This window comes from Poecilia reticulata, chromosome 6 (genome assembly GCF_904066995.2).
Source record: "Poecilia reticulata chromosome 6, P_reticulata-male-v2, whole genome shotgun sequence".
Taxonomy (NCBI): domain Eukaryota; kingdom Metazoa; phylum Chordata; class Actinopteri; order Cyprinodontiformes; family Poeciliidae; genus Poecilia; species Poecilia reticulata.
In genome coordinates this window covers 13,424,026-13,444,254 of record NC_088835.1, presented here as the reverse complement: position 1 = coordinate 13,444,254, position 20,229 = coordinate 13,424,026, and the positions used below count along the sequence as shown (strand labels likewise).

General features: G+C 40.0%; 1 protein-coding gene across 3 annotated transcripts in view; it reads right to left on the bottom strand.

The window, feature by feature from the left end:
- Positions 1-20,229, bottom strand: part of LOC103466266 (polypeptide N-acetylgalactosaminyltransferase 18-like) — a 161,125-nt gene that overhangs the window by 91,537 nt on the left and 49,359 nt on the right. The window contains exon 1 of one of the 3 annotated variants that reach the window (XM_081607973.1): positions 6,148-6,974. The exons of the other annotated variants lie outside the window; for them this stretch is intronic. Within the exon in view, the coding sequence (XP_081464099.1) occupies positions 6,148-6,334 (187 nt within the window). The 5' untranslated portion in view covers positions 6,335-6,974. Of the gene's footprint in view, positions 1-6,147; positions 6,975-20,229 lie in introns of those variants that run through there. 3 annotated transcript variants of the gene reach the window in all.

Sequence of the window (20,229 nt, the reverse complement as noted above, 5' to 3'; positions counted from 1 at the left end):
AGGGTTTGGTGTGGTTGGTGGTGAGGAGAGAAACGCTGAGACCCAGGTTATAGATGAAAATGATGATGAATTTAATGAAAGATGATCAGGACAGTCCAAAACACAGGCAGCACGGCAGGAGAACTAGCACACGGCTAACACCGGTAGCAACTGATGCGGGACCGGAACACAGGAGCTGACGCCGACTTAGGACTCGACAGTTCTACTAAGACGACAACTATGGTTAACCGACTCAGGACTTCACAGTTCTACTGAACGGCTAACTGACGTATGACGATAGACAACGACAGGGAACAACGACAAGGATCCGACGAGGAACACAGAACACAGGTGAGATTAAATACACTGGGAGGGTAATCACAAGAACGAGACACAGCTGGGATCAATCAACGGGGAAGACAGGACAGAGACTCGCAGGGAAACAGGACTAAACACAGAAAATCTCAAAATAAACTATACTGAACAACACAGATCATAACAGACGTGGCCTTTGGCTGAAGATATTTATGTAAAATGCTGCATTGTGAATCCGAGTTTCACCAACAACAACACAAAAACAGACCGAACGCATCAATTTCTATAAGGTGAATGCCCAGAGTCGAAGCGGCGTCGTGAAGGACATTCTGAGCTGGTTTTTGTATCCCTAAGTGATGCAAGTAGCTGCTTAAAGGATATTAGGCAGCAACATAATGCACAATGACAAGGTGACTGTTACTGGCCCTCTGAAAATACCATCTCGTTAAGAATGCACTCAACTCAATACTTGTGCAACTGGACTGCCCTTTCTTCGTTTCGCATTCCTCTCTTCTTCCAGGCACTTTCCGCAGTTTTGCTGGTTTCTCTGTCATCTTCGCTGATCACCAGCTTGAGACGGCAGCACACTTGTATAATGCTGCTCATCACAGATTTCCTTCGGCGCCCGCAGAAGTTTCTGTTCCAGTGACTCAGAAATAAGTCTCGTCTTCTCAAATTGTCTCCTCGCTCGTCTCTGTCTTTCCGCATTCTTTCTCTCTGATTCATCAGCATGAGAGACACGGGCAATGTCTGACAGCCACCGCGAGTCATTGGCCCGCTTCGCCACTGTTTGTGTGTGTGCTGTGTTTCTGAGTGTGAGACGGAGGGAGCCTTGGGCCAGTGAGGAGGAAAACGAAGAGGAAAATACTTGGGGCAGCGTTGTGTCACTGGTGGAAACTACCAGAATCAAAGAGACTTGAGTGAGTCTGAAAGAGGCTTCAGAACTTACTCAGGTCACGTTTAGGGTATCAACAATGAAGTCATGGCCTTATCTGCATGTTTAGATGAGAAGGTTATCAGTGTTTTTGTTACTTAAATCGGTTTCCTCAGGACGGCTGGAGATTGCGTCTGTCCTGTACTGTTGTGTCCCAGTTTTAACCACATCCACCAACTCCCCTGCTGTGCTCAGTCAGATAGTTTTCCTTTAAGTTCTCAGCAGCGATTCAAATGATTAATTTGAGCTGTGAGTTATGTGATCCTCTCTAAATGTACACTAGTGGAATTTATGCAACATCATCTGTGAGCAAAGAGAACGTGTCCTTCATTATTTACAATTTGCTTAGCAGTCTCAACTATTTTTCACAAATATGATGAATAATGGACAAACTGTCTCTCCTTAAAGTATGAACAAGATTTGCAACTTTCTTCCTATTTCCAAGCTGCCTTTCCTCAGTAAATTACTAGAACAAAGTTGTAGGAAACCAGCTGAGATCTACAAGGGTCAGAACTGGAACCCTTCATTTTTCCTTTTCACATTCTAGCTGGCATTAATCTTTTTTGATATCTCTTATCACATCTATGCAGAGGACATCTAGTTGTGTGTACCTTTTAAACCGCATCCGCTAGATAACCTGCCCTTGTCCTTATGTTTATCTTGGATCAGTGATTGGCTCTTCAGCTATTGTCTGATTTTAAGCTCAAACAATACAAAGATCTTGACAATAGCTTCTGGTCACCTGCAGTCTAAAGTCAATTAAGGCCCAGCAACTAAATCCAATGGAAAAATCTAGGAGCTACTTTGACAGTCTCATGTCTTGAGTCCATTGATGGTTCTGTGTCTGGTAACTATTTTTAAGTCTATGCTTGGCCACTTTTACGTTTGTCTTTGCGATTTGAAAAAAAAAACAAAACAAAAAAAAAACAACTTGGATTGTTATAACCCATTTACGATAGTATCAGCAGCATCAATATGGATTTTATTGCTGTTAGCAAGGCTATGATTTAGCATTTGAGAGTTGTTTGGACTGCGGTTTTAAAGTTCTAATTGCAAATTATAACTGGAAATAATATTTTGGATGAAGGACTGTCCTGCATTTTTTTGTTAAAAGTAGATATTATTAAAGTACACATAAAAGCCTAAAACCTGAAAACCTCGAGCAATTAGCCCGAGCTTCAAACATTTGCAGCACTTAGCAATTCCATTAACTTGTCAATCTCACTTTAATGTAGTCTGAGTAATTGTAAAAAAAGGATGTTAATGCTGAAGCTAAAGAGTAAGACAATCCTCTGGCTTTCAAGCACTCTTGTAGTCAATAAATGTGCACATAATTATTTTCTGTATATAGGCAGTCAGAAAGTATTTGATTGTAATTTTTATAAATGAGACTTGAGATTCATAAACATCCCTACGTCAAATTAAATGGACAGAAAACTGGATGGAGAAATCTATCCAACACATATCCTCTATTTTTTTCCCCTTTCTCAAGATATAGAAAGTACTTGAAAAATATTTCAGATGTTTTTAGACTTTGTGTGAAATCCTGGATTGTGTCCACCATCTTGAAAACCCAACAACAAACAGGCTCTTCTCCTGGCTGCTGCTCTGTGACTTAAATCAATACAAAAAGGAATCTAATGAAAAAGAAAAGAGAGAAGATGTTTAAGTTATTCTCTGTTGAGTTGAACCTGACTGAGATTTGTTTGACACAATCTGAGCAAAGAATAAAAAAAAAGAAAATCTTTCCAAACTTTGTTTAATAAGTTATTTCACAGTTAGTTCTGAAGCTTGTTCTCTTGCAAACCTGTGTATCTCAGTTTGTGTTTGTGTGTGTGTTTATGACTATTGGCGATAACTTTTCATAAAAGAAAAAAAGCTTAATTAGGTATTCAGCACTCATCCTACAGAGCTTTGTTTCCACGCTGCACTGCACAATGACAGGAGCTGTTCGAGGCGGCTGCAGTGATATTAAATCATTTAGATAATGTGTTGACCTGGGGGGAACTCAGACACAGATAACCTCAGCAGTTACAATAGCAGGAGGAGAGGATGTGACTGGACAGTCAATGCACACTGCTCTCACAGACACAGAGCATCACTACATCTCCATAGGAATTCATATTCGCTGCCGGATCACATTTAGCGCTCGTCTGTGAGGTGCAGAGGTCTCGGCTTGGACATTTTGGTTTATTTAGGGGTGCCACAGGGCAGAGTGGCCTTTTGCTTTTGCTATTTAGCAGATATTAAGAAGTTTTAACAGATTCGAGGTGTTCGGAAGCACTCGACTATAAAAGATCGGTTAATCTCAAGTATACCACATAAACCTGCAGTCGTACAGAAATGTGCTCTTCTGTAAGCACCACTAACAAGGTGCTGTGCTGCATAGGAAAAAAAAAAAAACAAGCCGAATGGACTGTCTTTTCCGAGAAAGTTTGTGAAAGAGTAGCAAAATGCTGAGGAGGACAACAACAAAGCTCCACTGTTTATCTGAGAAAATGAAAATACGAATTGATGGTAACAAAGCGACTTCTCGCACTGGCAGCCAGTTGAGTCTATCTGATGCGAGCAGAGTGGCTCTGCCTCTCACTATGCATCAAGTCCTCCCACTCTCTCTTATTTAACACTATCAAGACTTTTGTTTTTCTTCTATCGACAACATTTACTCTCATCAGACGGAGAGTAAAAGTTTTCAAAAACGGTCCCACCTCTCAAATCTATTCATACACATCTTTCCCTATTAGTCGGGACAGAGTTGCAAGTAAGTGAAATACTGTCAGCTCCTGAGGTGCTTGCTGATTTTCAAATGCACAAAAAAAAAAAAAAGTTGCTCAACATATATTACAAATGTTTAAACTGCTGCGTGTATTCACATCAAAGCTGCAGCTTCGTCTTGACAGCCAGTGGCGGAGCTAGACTTTTAAAGTTGGGGGGGCCAAGGGGGGGCCAGGACTACCTCTGGGGGGGCAACATTTAAAATGTGTGTGTACATCTATCTATCTATCTATCTATCTATCTATCTATCTATCTATCTATCTATCTATCTATCTATCTATCTATCTATCGTCCTGCAACTTTTACATGTGTCTCTGCTCAAACACACCTGGATCAAATAAGCTGCTCATTTCCAGCCTATTGCAGAGATGAATGAATGCTGGTGAGGAAATTCAGACATTTTGGAGCAGAGGTGAATCTAAAGGTTGCAGGATGGTAGGTAGCCCTTGAGGACTGGAGTTGGTGACCCCTGGCCTACTGGATCATTTCAGTGGAGATTTCAGACTGTGGCAGGAAGCCGGAGTGCCCGGAGAGAAACCTGTCAAATCTTTTTACATTTTGTCCCATAAATTTAAATCAGACACATGTTTGGTCCCAGTCAGATTTCTCCAGCTCAAAATGATTACTAATTAGATCTTCTAGGATTCTTTTCTTCTTCCGATGTTAATATTTGTAGCTCCTTTCCAAAGGGCCCTTTGTCTTCTTCCAGAGGAGGGGCTGGAGAAACTAACCTCTGGTGTCTGATCACTTCTTTTCGTAAATGTAAATGAAACCGTTGTTGATCATGTCTTCACTGCAGTCGCTGTCTGCAGTGAAGACATGCTCGTTGTCTGCCTTCACGGTTCGTTCTCCCTTCATTAAGTAACAGTAAATGTCTGTCTGCTTTGGATCCCCACAGATGACGGAGGACAGGTGGTACGTCTCCGTCCCACATTCTGCAGGCACATCGATGGTCTGAGTGGCTTTTGTTCGGTATTCCCTGGTAAACCTATGCAGAAAAAACACCAGGACCTTGTTATCGGTCAGACAGTGTTTCTTCTGCCAGGGTGACCCGCAGCCTGAACAACGGCGTTTGCACGCCAAATCCAACCAGTATTCAAGCAGTATAGAAATACTGGTTGAAAATAATACTGGTGGAAGGGCAATGAGGGCGCCGTCGTTCAGGAGCCTGAGGGAAGTGGCTCCACAGTTAGAGCAGAAGTCGTTGTCATACAACTCTCTATCTGTGTCGCCACCAAACGAATCCAGCCAGACCAGCACAGACTCCAGCAAACTTTTTGTGTCGAAATCCTTTCCCCCGCCTGATGGCAGCTTCTTCTCCCTCAGCTCCATCAGAACTGGGGAAAGGTCTTCCTGACTAAAATGCTTGCCGGGCTGGCGGACAGCTGAGAGGAGGAGACTCCCACAGCAGGGGATGGACGATGCCTCCAGAAAAACCCTTTCCTGAGCGAGACACCGCTTGGTGACGCTCAAGTTTAGGACGCTCTGGAAGGCAGCGTTCACCCAGCTGTTCTGGAGCTCATTGGAGAACTTGAAGTTCTCCTCCTCTTGTCCTGGTCCTGCAGATGTCGTCCCTACATCTGGCAGATCTGAGCCAACGCCATCCACTGCATTAACGTCAGGGGAACAGGAAACCTCGACAGCAACAGAGACATTTACATTTAGAGCTGGTTTTTCGGACAAACAAGCAACTCTGTTGTGTTCTGAAATACAACGATCCCCGTCCGGGAAACGTTGTATTTCAAAGGACCCTGAGAAAGTGGCCTTCAGAGGACTACTATCCTGTAAGGATGGGACCAGCGAAACCAAAGCTTTGGCTGTCACTTCAGCCACAGCTTTGGCTGCGAGATCAGCCGCAGACCAATCTTCCCCAGCCGGGTTAGATTTTTCTGCGACTGCAGTCTCACCCTCACGTTGTACCATCGTTTCTGAACAAACCTCCCCAGCCGGGTCGGTTTGTCCAGAGACAGTACCATCGTCCTCTGTACTGTCTCGTTCAGAGGACGAGATGGAGTCCGAGGTCCCAACATCCAGCGAACAAACCTCCCCAGCCGGGTCGGTTCGTTCTTTGGAATTGGATGGAAATCCATTCCAAAACAGATCGTCCTCTTCATTCTGATCGTTTTCTTCGTTGCCATCCTTACCTGGAAAAAAACGATCGCACACTTTCTTCATCCCAGTCGTCACGGCATATCCGATGCCCCAACCAACCGGGAATATCAGGGGAACAAGCGCTGTCGCAAAACTGAACATTGTTGCTTTACACAATTGTGAAACTCCAAGAAATGTAGAAATGTCTGGATCCTGACTGATGCTTAGAGATTCCAGCATTCAAGCATTAGAACTTCTTTGATCTACTGTGATGTACATAATGTCACCTATGACCTCATCAGTGAGCTCACTGGACTTCTGGTGCAACGCCTTGCTTCTGATCGTTGCTATGGAAATGATCAGCTCAGCTCTGCATGACTCAAGCTGGCATAAATATTTAAATAAAACATTATAATTTTTATTTTACATGAAGAGATTAAAGGATTTGTATATGATTTAATTTTTGCTTTTGTGGTTTTCCATACCTGCTGTGGTATAAATGTTCTGAAGCCTTTTTCCACTATAATTTTTAATTACAATTACGGAAATTTATTAGGATTATTAATGTATTAATAATTGCACAGTGCTAGGAACAGTCTGTGACTTATTATATTTATTTGTATACATTTTCGCAGACAATTTAATGCTGTGACTATTTTACGAAACATAAGAAACAACAGGATCCAGCTCTGCACTTATACATCATTTTATTGAGGTCCAAAACTTAGAAGTTCTTGTCTTGCGTCATTCAGGAGTCTTGGGTATAAAAGGGCTTCATGATTGTATTTCAAAGGCAGATTTCAAGAACAACTCGGGCAAGAGTTTGGGTCAGACTGTGCTATTCCGGGATGTTGAGGTGTGCAGGAATCTTCACTATATATATATATATATATATATATATATATATATATATATATATATATATATATATATATATATATATATTATAAGTCCCTATGTTACGGAGAGAAAGCTTCTTCAATCAAGACAGGGCTCGGATGTCTTTTACTGAACATTTCTGTTCAGTTTTTATTGAGGAGAAAACGGCCCATGCTGATAACGGCAACAGCTGTTCGTTACCTAGCAACTAAAATCAACAGAAGCAAGACAGTGACAAAAGACAGAACCAGATCCTGTTAAGCATTCTTCAAAATAAAAGACTTCCTCTATCCAAATAAATCACACTTAAATATGTTTCACTTCACCTTTTGTAATAATATACAATCATGTTCAATTCAATTAATAATAATCATCATGTAAATTTTGGTTGACATATAATTGTAAATCAGCCACTTATCATGCAAATTATACTTAACATATAAGTGTAAAGACCAGTGGCGGAGCTAGACTTTTAAAGTTGGGGGGGCCAAGGGGGGGCCAAGGGGGGGCCAGGACTACCTCTGGGGGGAAACATTTAAAATGTGTGTGTACATCTATCTATCTATCTATCTATCTATCTATCTATCTATCTATCTATCTATCTATCTATCTATCTATCTATCTATCTATCTATCTATCTATAATTTAAAAAAATAACCAAACTGAATATTTGGTTATTTTTAAGCCCCTCTGTCATTTGACATGTTATAATTAACACCTTTTAACACCTTTGACTGGAGCACATGGAGACATGATAGACTTCATGCAGAGTTCATCGCAGAGGAAACTAAAATCAATCAAATAAAAGATCCTTTCTGAATATCATCTCATGGACACTGAACTAAATGCGTCTTTCTGACCGAGAGCTGACAGCGTGTTGAAGAGTTATGGACACCTTGGTTAGGAAGCTCTGGTTTGACAGGTAATTTGACAGGTAACAATATTTCGGGTCGGACCAGAATTATTTGCCTGATGGTGGTTCGGGCTTCTAATGAGTTTACATTTAATGAGTTTGCAGCACACAGAGAAAACCTAAAGAGAATGTGATCTACTTATTGTAGTTTAAGTAGAGGAATAACAGCTGACTGTTGAGAGAGGAAAGAATTTAAAGTGCAGATCCGTTAGGCAGAAACAAGCGCAGAGCGCTGGGCAATAAATGCGCGTAAATGCTCCACCGTTACGCTCCAACTAATCACACATGAGATGACAAACGCCAAATATACAATATATAGTTACACTGCTTAGTTAATGGTGTTTTAAAAACAAAACCAGTAAAAACTAGTTAATATGTCAGATTCCCTCCTCAGCCTCGTCTTGATAAGAACAGAGAGCAGTTCGCTGGTTTCTGTCCAGACTGTGGTCAGCTGACCACTTGGTGCGCAGACAGTTTCAACTTTACGCACAAAGAACATCGTGGAGCTCATTATTAATCATACTAAGAACAATATCAGTCAGAGAATCATCTCTGATCTGGACGCTTTAACGGACCAGAGACTTTGGAGCTTCTAGCTCAGCTGATCCGCTTCTGCGGAGTTTTTCTCCCGCTGAGGGATCAGGAAACGATCAGAGTTCTGTCGTCTTCTAATCACGTCATTTCGTGAATTGTTACCTGATTTCAAAAACGTTCTAACAGAGAAATAATAAATGTTTCGTTTGATGACTACAAATTGGAAATAAAATTATTTTTTCTTTGACGGACAACGAAAAAACTCTAGCGCCACCTCTCCTCCAAACTACGAACATCGTCGGCCCCTCTTTGGTTTTTTCTTTTTTTTGCGGAGGATCAATAAATAACTTATTGGTGTTTTACAACCACCAGGTATGAAGTGCTTTAGCCTTTGAATTGCACCACAGCGCAGCACAACTGAAACACCCAGGACAAGAATTTCAGCTTGTTTTTATGAGTACAAAGGAGGCTGGTATCGCGCCTGATCTAAATCTATTTATTTATGTCACATGGACTTATATAAAGTTTTATACATTTTCTTTTGATATATTTATTATTGTTTTTCTTCTTTAGATATTAGGTTGACTTAGAATGATTCCAAATAATGTACAGGAATAACCTGGTGCTGTTACATGTCAATCATCTGGGGGGGCCACTGGGGGGGCCAATCAGATGACAGGGGGGGCACTGGCCCCCCTGGCCCCCCGTCTGGCTCCGCCACTGTTGACTGCAGAGCCTGACGTGAATGCTCAGTTTAGTTACCACCGACAATGTCAGATGAACCGAAAAGTTTCCCTGGAGCAGTGCGTACATGAGCATGATTGACAGGCTGTGATTGGTCGTTTTTGACAGGGAGTGGTGCATTTTGTCAGTCGGCATTAGTAGGTGAGGGAGGAACTTGATCTTTTTACTCACTGTCACAACAGTGACAGTTTTAACAGATATGTAAAAAAAAAGCACTATTTTTAATTTTTTTTAATAAAAGTTACATTCTGCAACTTAAACCCTCCCTTGCTGAAATTACAGATGTAAATATTTTGGTGTGTCCCTACCAGTTTTTGCACGTCTAGAAAATGTTTGGCTCCAGCTTAGCCAGACTGAATAAATAATATAATTCATCAGCAATTTCAAAGTGTTGCCCCAGATTTAGGTATTCATGCAAAATACTGGAACAAATCCTGAAGACTCTGAACTCTAGTGTCACTTTAAAGACCTTCCAGTAAATTATCTCACATCTCTGACTCATCATCTGCACTCTGAGCCTACAGTCACCCCACTGGGTCAGTCCTACTGCTTCTGTGGTCGTTATGCTTCGGCCTCAGCACTTTCTTTTCCATCCTTGACGTTATAAAATCCTTATGCTTAGATCTTCCAACTGCACTGCATGCTACGCCTGAAGCTCTCAAGAAGCTAAAAAAAAAGAGGAGCATTTCTTCAGAGGAACAGTTTATTCACATAGATCTTCTTTCCCTGCAAGTTAATAACAATATGGTTTGCGACTCACCAGCTATGCTTGACTCACAAACACTGACTGGTTTTTAGCGTTAAGAATATTTTAATACCCGCTATTCTACTGCTTATCAAGCCGTTTCCTATCTTGTCACATGTGCTGGCATATTAAAAAACAGCCGCTGCAAAGATCTAACGCTGAGTACATGAAGCAGATTTTGAGGAATATCAAGTCCTGTCATGTCATATCTTTCTGTGTCACTGTCGATGCGCTCCAGTCCTGAATAGTGCATGTGTACTGGCAACAAGGGTGGAATCAAAGGTTTCCCTTATTTACAAATTAACTGAAATTAAAGGGAGGCATTTTTAATGCTCTACAAATGCCTCAAAGTAGTCAGGAGATTATTTGCTGAATGTGCAGTTATAATAAATAGCCCAGCTATACAACTTAACAATAATGGCATTCAGTCATATTTGCCAAATGAAATGATGAGCCTGTGAAATCAACAGTGAATAAAACACTTCAGACAGGAAACAATTTTAGACTTACTGTCTGCTTTGTGTTTTTGCAGACATCATAGATCACATAAATCCAAAGTCCTATCGGAAGAAATTATTGCCACTGACTATAAGTGGTACCATAATTGCCAAACGATCATTTAAATCAAGACGGGATGAAAGTAATTTATCTAACTGCAGGAGCCATTCACTTGCCTCTTACGTAAGTATTAACTTTCATTGACTGCAATGTCTGTGAGTGGAAGGAGTTTTATTTTTCCATAGCATTTAAACTGGGAATGCACATTGGAGCAGGTTTATCTAAGCCAGGTTTATCTGCATGGGATGTGCTGCTTCTCTCCAATTGTCTCCTTCCACAGCCCAAAAATATGAATTTTACTTTAATTGGACTCTCTTAATTGTCCTTAGGTGTGCATGGATGGTTATGGGTTTCCATTTTGACCTTTGATGCACTGGGGAGCTGTGAAAGGTGTACCCCACCTTTCACCCAGTGGCCACAGGAGCCATCACCTCTGCGACCCTGGACTGATAAGTACATGTAGACAAGAGGGTGGATGGCTAATTGGCTGGATAGACCTATAAAAGTAAGTTGGAGCAAGAAATTCCTCCTGAATATGCAATGGGTTTGCACACCAATGAGCAACTTCAGGAAATGTTCTGTTTTTTTCTTCTACTATGTTAAAATCACACTCGTCTTGATGAAGAAAGTTGGCTCTCTCCCAAATAAAGCTGCAGCATGAAAACACACTGAGCTACTTTCTCTTTTGCTCCTCATCATCTGCCAGGTTTCAGACTCATGCAGCGTTATAGATTGGCTGACACTGACATCCTGCCACCCTCCTCCAGCTGACTTAATTAACAAGTGTACCTCTGATACCAAATGAAGTTCGGTACAGTATGTGTATGTGCGTGTGTGTGTGTGTGTGTGTTTTGTGTGTGTGTGCGCGTGTGTGCTCACTCAGAGACGTGATGTTAGAAGCCCTGTGATGCAACACATCAAGGCAAACGATGCAGTCGGACGCTCAAGCCTTCCACATGTGTAAACTCAGAGCCTGGCTCTCAGTCCTAGCGGCCTTGACAGGCCTGGTGGCGTATTTATGATCCCACACCTGGCAACATCAGCAAATCCTCAGCTGCTCCAGTCTAATGCTTTCCGTTATCAAGGTTGGATCAAAGAACGCTGTAAATGCCTTAACATTGGACAATTTGTCCAAACTGTTTAAGTACAGGAAATACTTTTGCTTGGGTTTTTCAAATAGTGTAAAATTGTTAGTGCTGCGTATTGGACAGGACTGCTGTTAAGGAAATAATATTTAAAAAATTAAGGGAAAGATCACAGTCAAATCTCAAAGTCTGATCAACCAATGAACTTACAAAGATCAAATAGGGAAGTCTGAAGCTGCATTTAATACCTTTTTTTATTATTAAAAAGCACTATAGTATGCAATATAGTATTATATATATAAAAAATTAATTCCCTTCTCACCCTCCGCGGGTGGTCTGTTTCATCCTCTGAGCTCGGGTCCTCTACCAGAGGCCTGGGAGCTTGAGGGTTCTGCGCAGTATCTTGGCTGTGCCTAGAACTGCACATTTCTGGACTGAGATGTCTGATGTTGTTCCTGGGATCTGTTTGAGCCACTGCTCCAGTTTGGGGGTGACTGCCCCGAGGGCCCCGATGACCACAGGCACCACTGTGGTCTTCACCTTCCAGGTCTTTTCCAGTTCCTCCCTGAGGCCCTGGTATTTCTCCAATTTCTCATGCTCCTTTTTCCTGATGTTGTAATCACTTGGTATTGCTACATCCACCACAACGGCTTTCCTCTGTTCTTTATCCACCACCACAATGTCCGGTTGGTTCGCCATTACCATCTTGTCTGTCTGGATCTGGAAGTCCCACAGGATCTTAGCTCGGTCATTCTCCACCACTTTTGGGGGTGTTCCCCACTTTGATCTCGGGGCTTCCAGTCCATATTCTGCACAGATGTTCCTGTACACTATGCCCGCCACTTGGTTATGTCGTTCCATGTATGCTTTCCCTGCCAGCATCTTGCACCCTGCTGTTATGTGCTGGACTGTCTCAGGGGCCTCCTTGCACAACCTACACCTTGGGTCTTGTCTGGTATATATATATATATATATATATATATATATATATATATATATATATATACAGTATTTCCAATAAAAAAATTTAAATGGAATAGAAATATGATAACAAGTTAAAGGTAAATGGAAGCATTCAGATCCAACCACAGTAAAAAAAAAAAAGAAAAAGAGAAATAATACTAGAGTATAAAATATGAGGCGAACATAAAACATATTCAAACAAATAGCATATTCATAACAGAAGAAATGTGCAAATGAGCTGGGTAATTTAAAACATGTACAAGGTGTGTGTATTTATGCATAAACAGAAATATACTATGAAAAATATGGAAAATACTGTGAAAATATAAGAAGGGATGTTATTGAAACATTGTCTGAAAGTAACATTTTCAAATGTATTCATTATTTGAAATGGAGAAGGTATAAGAAAGTAAAATGGACAGTATAATAGTTGTTGAGGATGCTAATATTTTCTTTCTGCTGTTGTTTTGGCTAAAAAAAAAAGTATAAATAATACTAATTGAGTCCCAAGTTTCTCATGGGTCAAATGTAATATAGTTTACAAACATTGTAATTATATTAGTTGTACTATTTGGTAATAGAACAGTCACTGTTAAGAAGATACATCTGTGTTGGTTTCATTCAGTAAAATCTGATTTTTCTTTTGTTTGGGTGAAAATTACCACCATGATCTCCAAGTAACATTGCCTAAGGTTAGGTGGACAAAACAGTTTTTGTTTAGTGACAAGAATATAATTGTACTGCTCTTTGCCCTGATTGTTGGAACACTTAGATAAGTGAGAATAACATTAGTAAAACATGTAATATTACAGTGATTTTTTTGGATTGAACATATTTCAACAGAGAAAATACATTTACATTTGTCATTTCAGTCCAGTCATCAAATCTCTATTTAAGGGAGCAGGGACAATTTTCATAAACCTTTTGAACTGCTGACCTTTAAACTAACCTTCTTTTTAAGATTTCATGAACTCGGTGCTGCTAGTTAAACTCATGCTTGTAATAGCAGCAGTTCCAAATCATCATAATTATGATGGTGGTGCTAGCGTTTACAATACTCTCCATAAATGTTATGTATTATACAAACTTATAAAGTGCATTGTACTGCAATTAATTAGGTACATAAAATGCACTGCTATGTTTGTAAATAATACGTTTAGAATAAATCAAAAAGTTAGCATCGTATAAATTACAATATTTCACAGTACTCAGCCCATGCTAACCTTTTCATTAAATTCCTTCCAAGAACATCAAACCTTCAGCCCCATCGATTATGAAGCGCAAGAGATGCATTAAAAAAGGTAAAAACTATGACATGTGTGATCATTTCTTATTTTTAAGCATACAGCTCTTTTGCAATGTTTCTCCCTCAGAAAGCTGCATGCCAACGTTTGCTGCTGGTGTGTATGGGACAGACAGATTATGGTTTTAGGGGTAGTCGGGTTAGGGCTGGATTATGCCTGCCTGACTGGGCTGCTTTGTGCCTTCGGCTGAGAGTACAGCTGATGGGCAGGGGAATGGTGGGTGGGAGAAGATATTCAAGAGCAGGGACTCGTAGCTCTGTGCAAAAATTAGTGATTCAAAGCTGCTGCAATCTTAGCTAGATTGCAGCACCTGGTGTTATTGCTGCTGGCAATACTCTGCATGAAGAGTTCATGCAGAAATGTCAAACTGAGTCCATTAATGAATGTGGTGTCAACATTTTTTCATATTCCTTGAAGTGTTCCACAACTTTTGGACTATTTTACTGAGATCTCGGGTGAGAGCAGAAGAAGTATGTTGGTAAAATTAAAATATGTCCCAGTTTGGAAAAATGTTTCTTAATTATATTGATTTCTCTCCTCTGTACTGTCATCTCCTGCTTTTAGCCAGATGTTGGAGTTTGAGATCACAATGCGACAAAATGTGCAAATGTTCAAGCTGCGTAAATACTTCTGCACCTCACTGAAACAAACACCAAGGCGAAGGCAGCGATGCCATAAATCATGAGGGTATTCTGTCAGGAAGAAACATTTACAGGGTTGCTCAATAAAACATGCATTTTATTGAGACAGATTGCATCAAAGGATGTGCTGATGATTTTCATAATAACTACGCAAAAAAGCGAAAGCAGGGATTCTATTTGATCTAAGACAGCTACATGGCGACGGCCTCGTCAGAGCAGAAGAGAAGATTCTTAAAGGTGTTTTGAGATTCTGTTTCCCCCTCAGAAGCCTGTCAAACTTTGTAAAACAACAACAAAAAACAAGACTGTCTGAATGTACTTTACCTTCCCTGAATGTGTCAAGTGCCCTCTCGTCTGAAAATAGAATAACAGAATCGAAAATGTCACAGCACTTCCAAAGCAAAGACCAGAAGGTTTCGCCCAGATGTAGACGGAGCCCTCTGTCAGCTGGCCCCACATAAATAAAGGGTATAAATGAGCCTCGGCCTTGAGTCATGTAGTGTATGGGAGACGTCTTTTTTCATCCTGCCTGCCATCTTATAGCCCCAGCCCTTGCAATCTTGCCATCTGTCAGCTGTGACCTACCGGTGGCACGAACGAGGCAGCGAGCCAAAGGCTGCAACTGGAAGGAGGGGAGCGACTGGAAGAAATGAGGTGAGCTGGAAATGGAGGAGGAAGAGCGGAATAAGAGATGCAGGGTTTAATGGACAATGAAAGCAAGTCAGAGGAAGCATAAGGCGAGAGGAGGAGTGATCTGAGTACAAACATAATCCCTTGACCAATAAAGCCTCTCTGCTCAACATCCCATCTGTTGACTGAAACGTTTCCATATTTATAAAAGTTTAACATGCTAAAAGCTGCGGGGCCTTAAAAGATTACTCAGACGTTGTGAAAGATGGCTAAAAAAAAAAAACATGAAACAAATTAATAAACAACTGGAGCAGTATGACAGTTTATGGTAATCCTTATAGATACATTTGCGAAATGCTGTTTGCACAAAGAGAGAAACCGATCAGACTTCAACCTGAGTTGATGTTGTGATTCTGACTTTGATTAACGTTTTCACATCTTTAAAGAGGAAGAAAATGTGTATTTTTTTTTGATAGAGAAAGTAGTCTTAAAACCAAAAGGAAAAATACTAATTATGCATCAAAGCATAATCTCTACATCTCAGCTGACATTTATTAAACTAAAAACATATTTTCTGTTGCTGTTGAATGCTATAGATTAACAATAGAATGACTTCCTAGTTTTAATGCATTCAATAGCTAGATAAAAAGAAGTCATATTTATTTGTTTATTGGTATTTTAGGCCACTGTGATCGCAGTGGACTACAGCTCTAACAGTTACAGGAATGTGATCAGGAGGAATGGGTCTAAACTCCAGCAAATTGTTTTGAGATGGAAGGACAAACCAAAATGCCTAAACAAGTCATAAAGTTTAAAGACCAGCTTTACCACGTATGAAGGAAAAGAACATAAATGATCTTGTCTATTACTCTTGTATTTAGCTAACAGAAATGAATTTAATACTTCTGATATAAAACAAGAAAGGCTTAGTCTGTTTAAGTCTGAAAAAAAAACAAAGCAAAAAGAAAAACAATTGATCTGTGTGATGTTTTGGTGCTTTCTTAGGATTTTTGCAGCATTGTGTCTGACAATGCAATCTGGCTGCAGATTTTGCATAAAGACCTCCTTATAATAATATATTTTTTTGTACTCTTCAGGTTGTTTTATTTTAGCCATCATTGCTTTTTTGCCAACATTTTAAAAACCACTAAATGTTTGATGTGTTATTATAATTTTCCAAAGATCTTGAGCTGTTGTGAAGCCCTTTCTTGAAAGTACCTTGCTATGGCTGTTAGAGACACAATCCATGACTAACACACAAGTGATGAATTTGCCGTTTCAGTTGATGAGAAATGTAATAGACAGCTTGAGACACAGGGTCTCTCGCCTGAGATGAGACTTAACCACTTTATCATGGTTAAATAGTTTTGCAATGATACTTAAAAATCCAGAACAAAAATCAATTTGCATTGGTTTAACACGGAAAACCTCTTTTAAGTTCTACAAACAAGATCCCTACATGTTTTAAGGGAACATTGGCAACCCCCAAGTGCATTTGTCCATTTGTTTTGTGTCTAAAGGTTTATGTGACACTGTACCTTTAAGAACTGTGACGCTCTACACATAGCCATTAGTCAGGGCTCTCCCAGGCATATCACAATGCAGCACGGTTTAAATGCCAAGGAGTAAAAACCAAGTTGTAAAACATCTTCTAAAAGTGCAGAGAGTTGAAAAAAACTTAATATGAAATCGCCTGTGGTTTCAAAGTTTAGGTCACAGTAACATTTAAAGACAAATCTCCTCTGTGCTCGAACGGCTGCCAAGGAGTGTGCACAGTCTGAGCGGGGGCCGGTCCAAATAATGTTTTAAAGACAAAAATGTCTGAAAATAATTTCATAACACGCAAGAAATCAATGCAAAGAAGATAGAGCAGAAGTGATGCGTTTGTGTGTGTGTCTCTCAGGGGTCACAGTGCAGCTTTTTAGGCTGGTAACAGTCTGCCAGCTAACCCTAAAATGTAAAGTATTTCAGGAGTCCATTCTACATAAAATGAATAAAGGAATCACTTTCCGATAGCCTGGAAATGGTAGAAATCCTTGAAAAAGGCCTTCAGCTGCAAACAGTTGGTTTGAAAACTGTACTTCTTGCTGGTTAAATTAAAATAACACAAGTGTTGTTTTTGGAAACACACACAGACAGATGTTCCAGGTTTTTTTCCCCCCATTTGTACCAATCAGAGTTTCACATTCAGCTAAATCATAAAGAATACAATGTGGTTACAATGGACTGCACGAAAGTGACATTGTCAGATAAGGCAGATCTCGGATATGGTTTCCAGGCAACACCAGAGAAGCTTCTCTACGCCTACATGCGAGGACGCTGACCTTACCAATCCTGAAAGGCTCTGCATGGTTATTGAAACAGGAGTGTTTACCCCAAAACTTCCATCCACCAAACAAGAGGAGCGTTTAATGAAGCCGACACTGGGCTCCTGCTGTGTTGTTGTTTGCCTGCTGTGATTGCTGCTCTCGCAAGAAATGAGCGCAGCCCTGGAACTGGCGTTCAGAGCAGTTTTATCTCATTTGTCTATAAAACTGCTTTACGATTCTGACATTCAGGATGTTATATTGGATATCTACCTACTGCTGCTTCTCAGTTGTCATTTTTATACTGTCTGTTTTTTACACTTTGCTGATTTTGTATTAAAGGTACTCTAATGTAACCACTGTAAAATAGTCCCAGGTGTAGTATGAAGGGTGACATCACCGGCTACAACATGTCACGACTCTTTCAAGTCGGGGTAAATCCACTGTCTGAGTGTTATTCCTAAAAGGTCCTCTGGTTCTCAACTATTCATGAGGCTTAGCAGTTAAAATGTTCCCTTAGAAAATGTGACATCCTTTTATTGTAGTTCTGTCATCAGCTGTGATTAAAAGCTATGTAGCCGCAAAGATATGGGGTCACTTCAGTAAAAGTTAAATACAGTAAACAGGCTGCTTAAATATATTTGTGTTTGTTGGTTTCAGGGGATGTGTGTGGCTTTATAGTGCTTCATATTTACCATCCAGACAAAGAAAGTCTGGATGTTTAGATTTTTCTGGGAAAAAAAATCTTATCAGTAATATTTCATTAAGCCGTAGCAGGCAGATATCATGTTTCAATGAGTTTGAATAAATCCTCAGTTGATTTCATCTAACTAAAAATGTGTGCCACTCCAGCAGATATCTTTTAAACTTTCACAAAGACTCCTGTTTTGTCAATGTTTTCCTGGCTGAATAACATCCGTGCTCTGACGTTAAGCTGCGTTGGTTGGGCCTGCTGGTTGTAACAATCTGCCTCATCAGCTTGTGACTCGCCAGCTTGTATCAAGTAAAATATTGCATTTTGAAGCAAGCTGTCATTTGTGCAACAAAATCGAATATGGTGCTTTATTAAGATGAAAACAATTATAAGCTTAAAATTATCTTTTTAAAGTGTTTACAACAAGTTTCCTATTTGGTGAGAATGTTTTGAGTTTGAGCTGTTCTAAATTGCTAAAATGTAAATAGTTTCAAAGTGTATGAATACTTCAGGAAACGTTATAAAATTAGAAATCATCATGTAGCCAGAACTACACAAACCAGCTGTCCTTCCAATAAAGTATTAGCAAAACAATATTTCTTGTGGCCTAAAATTATATCTCCAGCATGAGATTTAGGCCTGTCACAATAACAAATTTTGTTAGATGATATATTGTCCCAAAACTTATTGCGATAAACAATAATATTGTTGTTTTGAGACAATTTCCAAGTGATACAACAGTAATAGTTGAATAACAATGCAAGAACACATTCTCAAAGATCAATAAACTTTAAATTCTGATGAACATTTAAACATTGAAACTGGAAGACATTTTAAATATCCAAAATAATTAAACAAAGCAACAGAAACGACAAATATACTGAGTTATGATGACTCTGTTGACAAAATTGTCTTTCCAAAAATGGGAAGACAGTCTGAAACCAGTTTTGGTAGAAAGAAAGAGAAAAAAGAAAAACGATGAATCAAGCAAATGAAAATTAGTGAGTTTGTTAAGTGAGTGTAGTTAATCACGCGATTAATTGATTTACTGTTTATTGTGTCAGGACTAATGAGATTAAATTAAAAAAGTAAGATGGCAACTAAAAATGTTGTTTGGTTAATTGCAAAACATGGGATTTTACTGCACAGGTACAGAAAATGAAGAATGCTAACTATAAACAGCAGAATAAAAATACAGATTATTGCCTTTCCAAGCTCAACAGAACCCCTAAGAGACAAAACAATGTTCGGGATTACAATCACGGCATCAACTATGAGGTTATTTATGCCCATCTTTGAAAAGGTTAATCTGAGCTTACTTTATTTCTGTTCAAGATTTTAACTCACAGACCTGAGAAACATGAGAAAGTGTCGTCATAGGTATTGCACCTGCAGCTGTTTGCACCAAATAAACCATTAGGCAATTCCTTTCTCTTCAGTCTCCTGGCACAAGTTGAGACTGTCAGCTAAAGGCTGACTTCACCAGCAGCTTAGCTTTCATATGCTATTGCAAAGACTACAAAAGGCGCATACTTGAACTTGATATCCAGGTGGAATTGACTGTCCCCTGGAGAAAAGAGCTGTGTTTGCAGAACTAATAGCAAGGAGCGATGGAGCTTAGAATGGCATGCAAAGTGTGGGCCTAACGGGGATAGCTACACACTCTTCAGCTGCCAATCCCTCTGTCAAGCCTTCAAGCTCTTTGGCATCGCAGGACCACACAGGGAAGAAAGCCATCAGAAACATCACAGGGAAAAAAATACCAGTACACAAGCCGTAGCCTGATCAAACAGGAACAGACCAAATGGGCAGCGTTTACTTTGATGGTATACCGTCTGAAAATGTGAAAAACGTAGTTCAGACCGGAATGAAAGCCAAAACATATTGAGAGTTGTGTGAATGGTATCAAAGAGAATGAGAAAATGCTGCTGGGGGGTGAAAGAAATGCTATCTAGGAAATTCAATGTGGACCTCTCTAAACAGCCTCAACTCCTATTACCTTCCAGACTCCCAGACAAACAGAGTGTGGAAGATAAGTTGAGGCGCATGTGTAGGCTTTCGCAGGACAAGCATAAGCACACAGCAGCCTCCGGTGTTTGAGTAGCCCCTCAGCATCCTCCCTCTCCAGCCTTTAGTTCC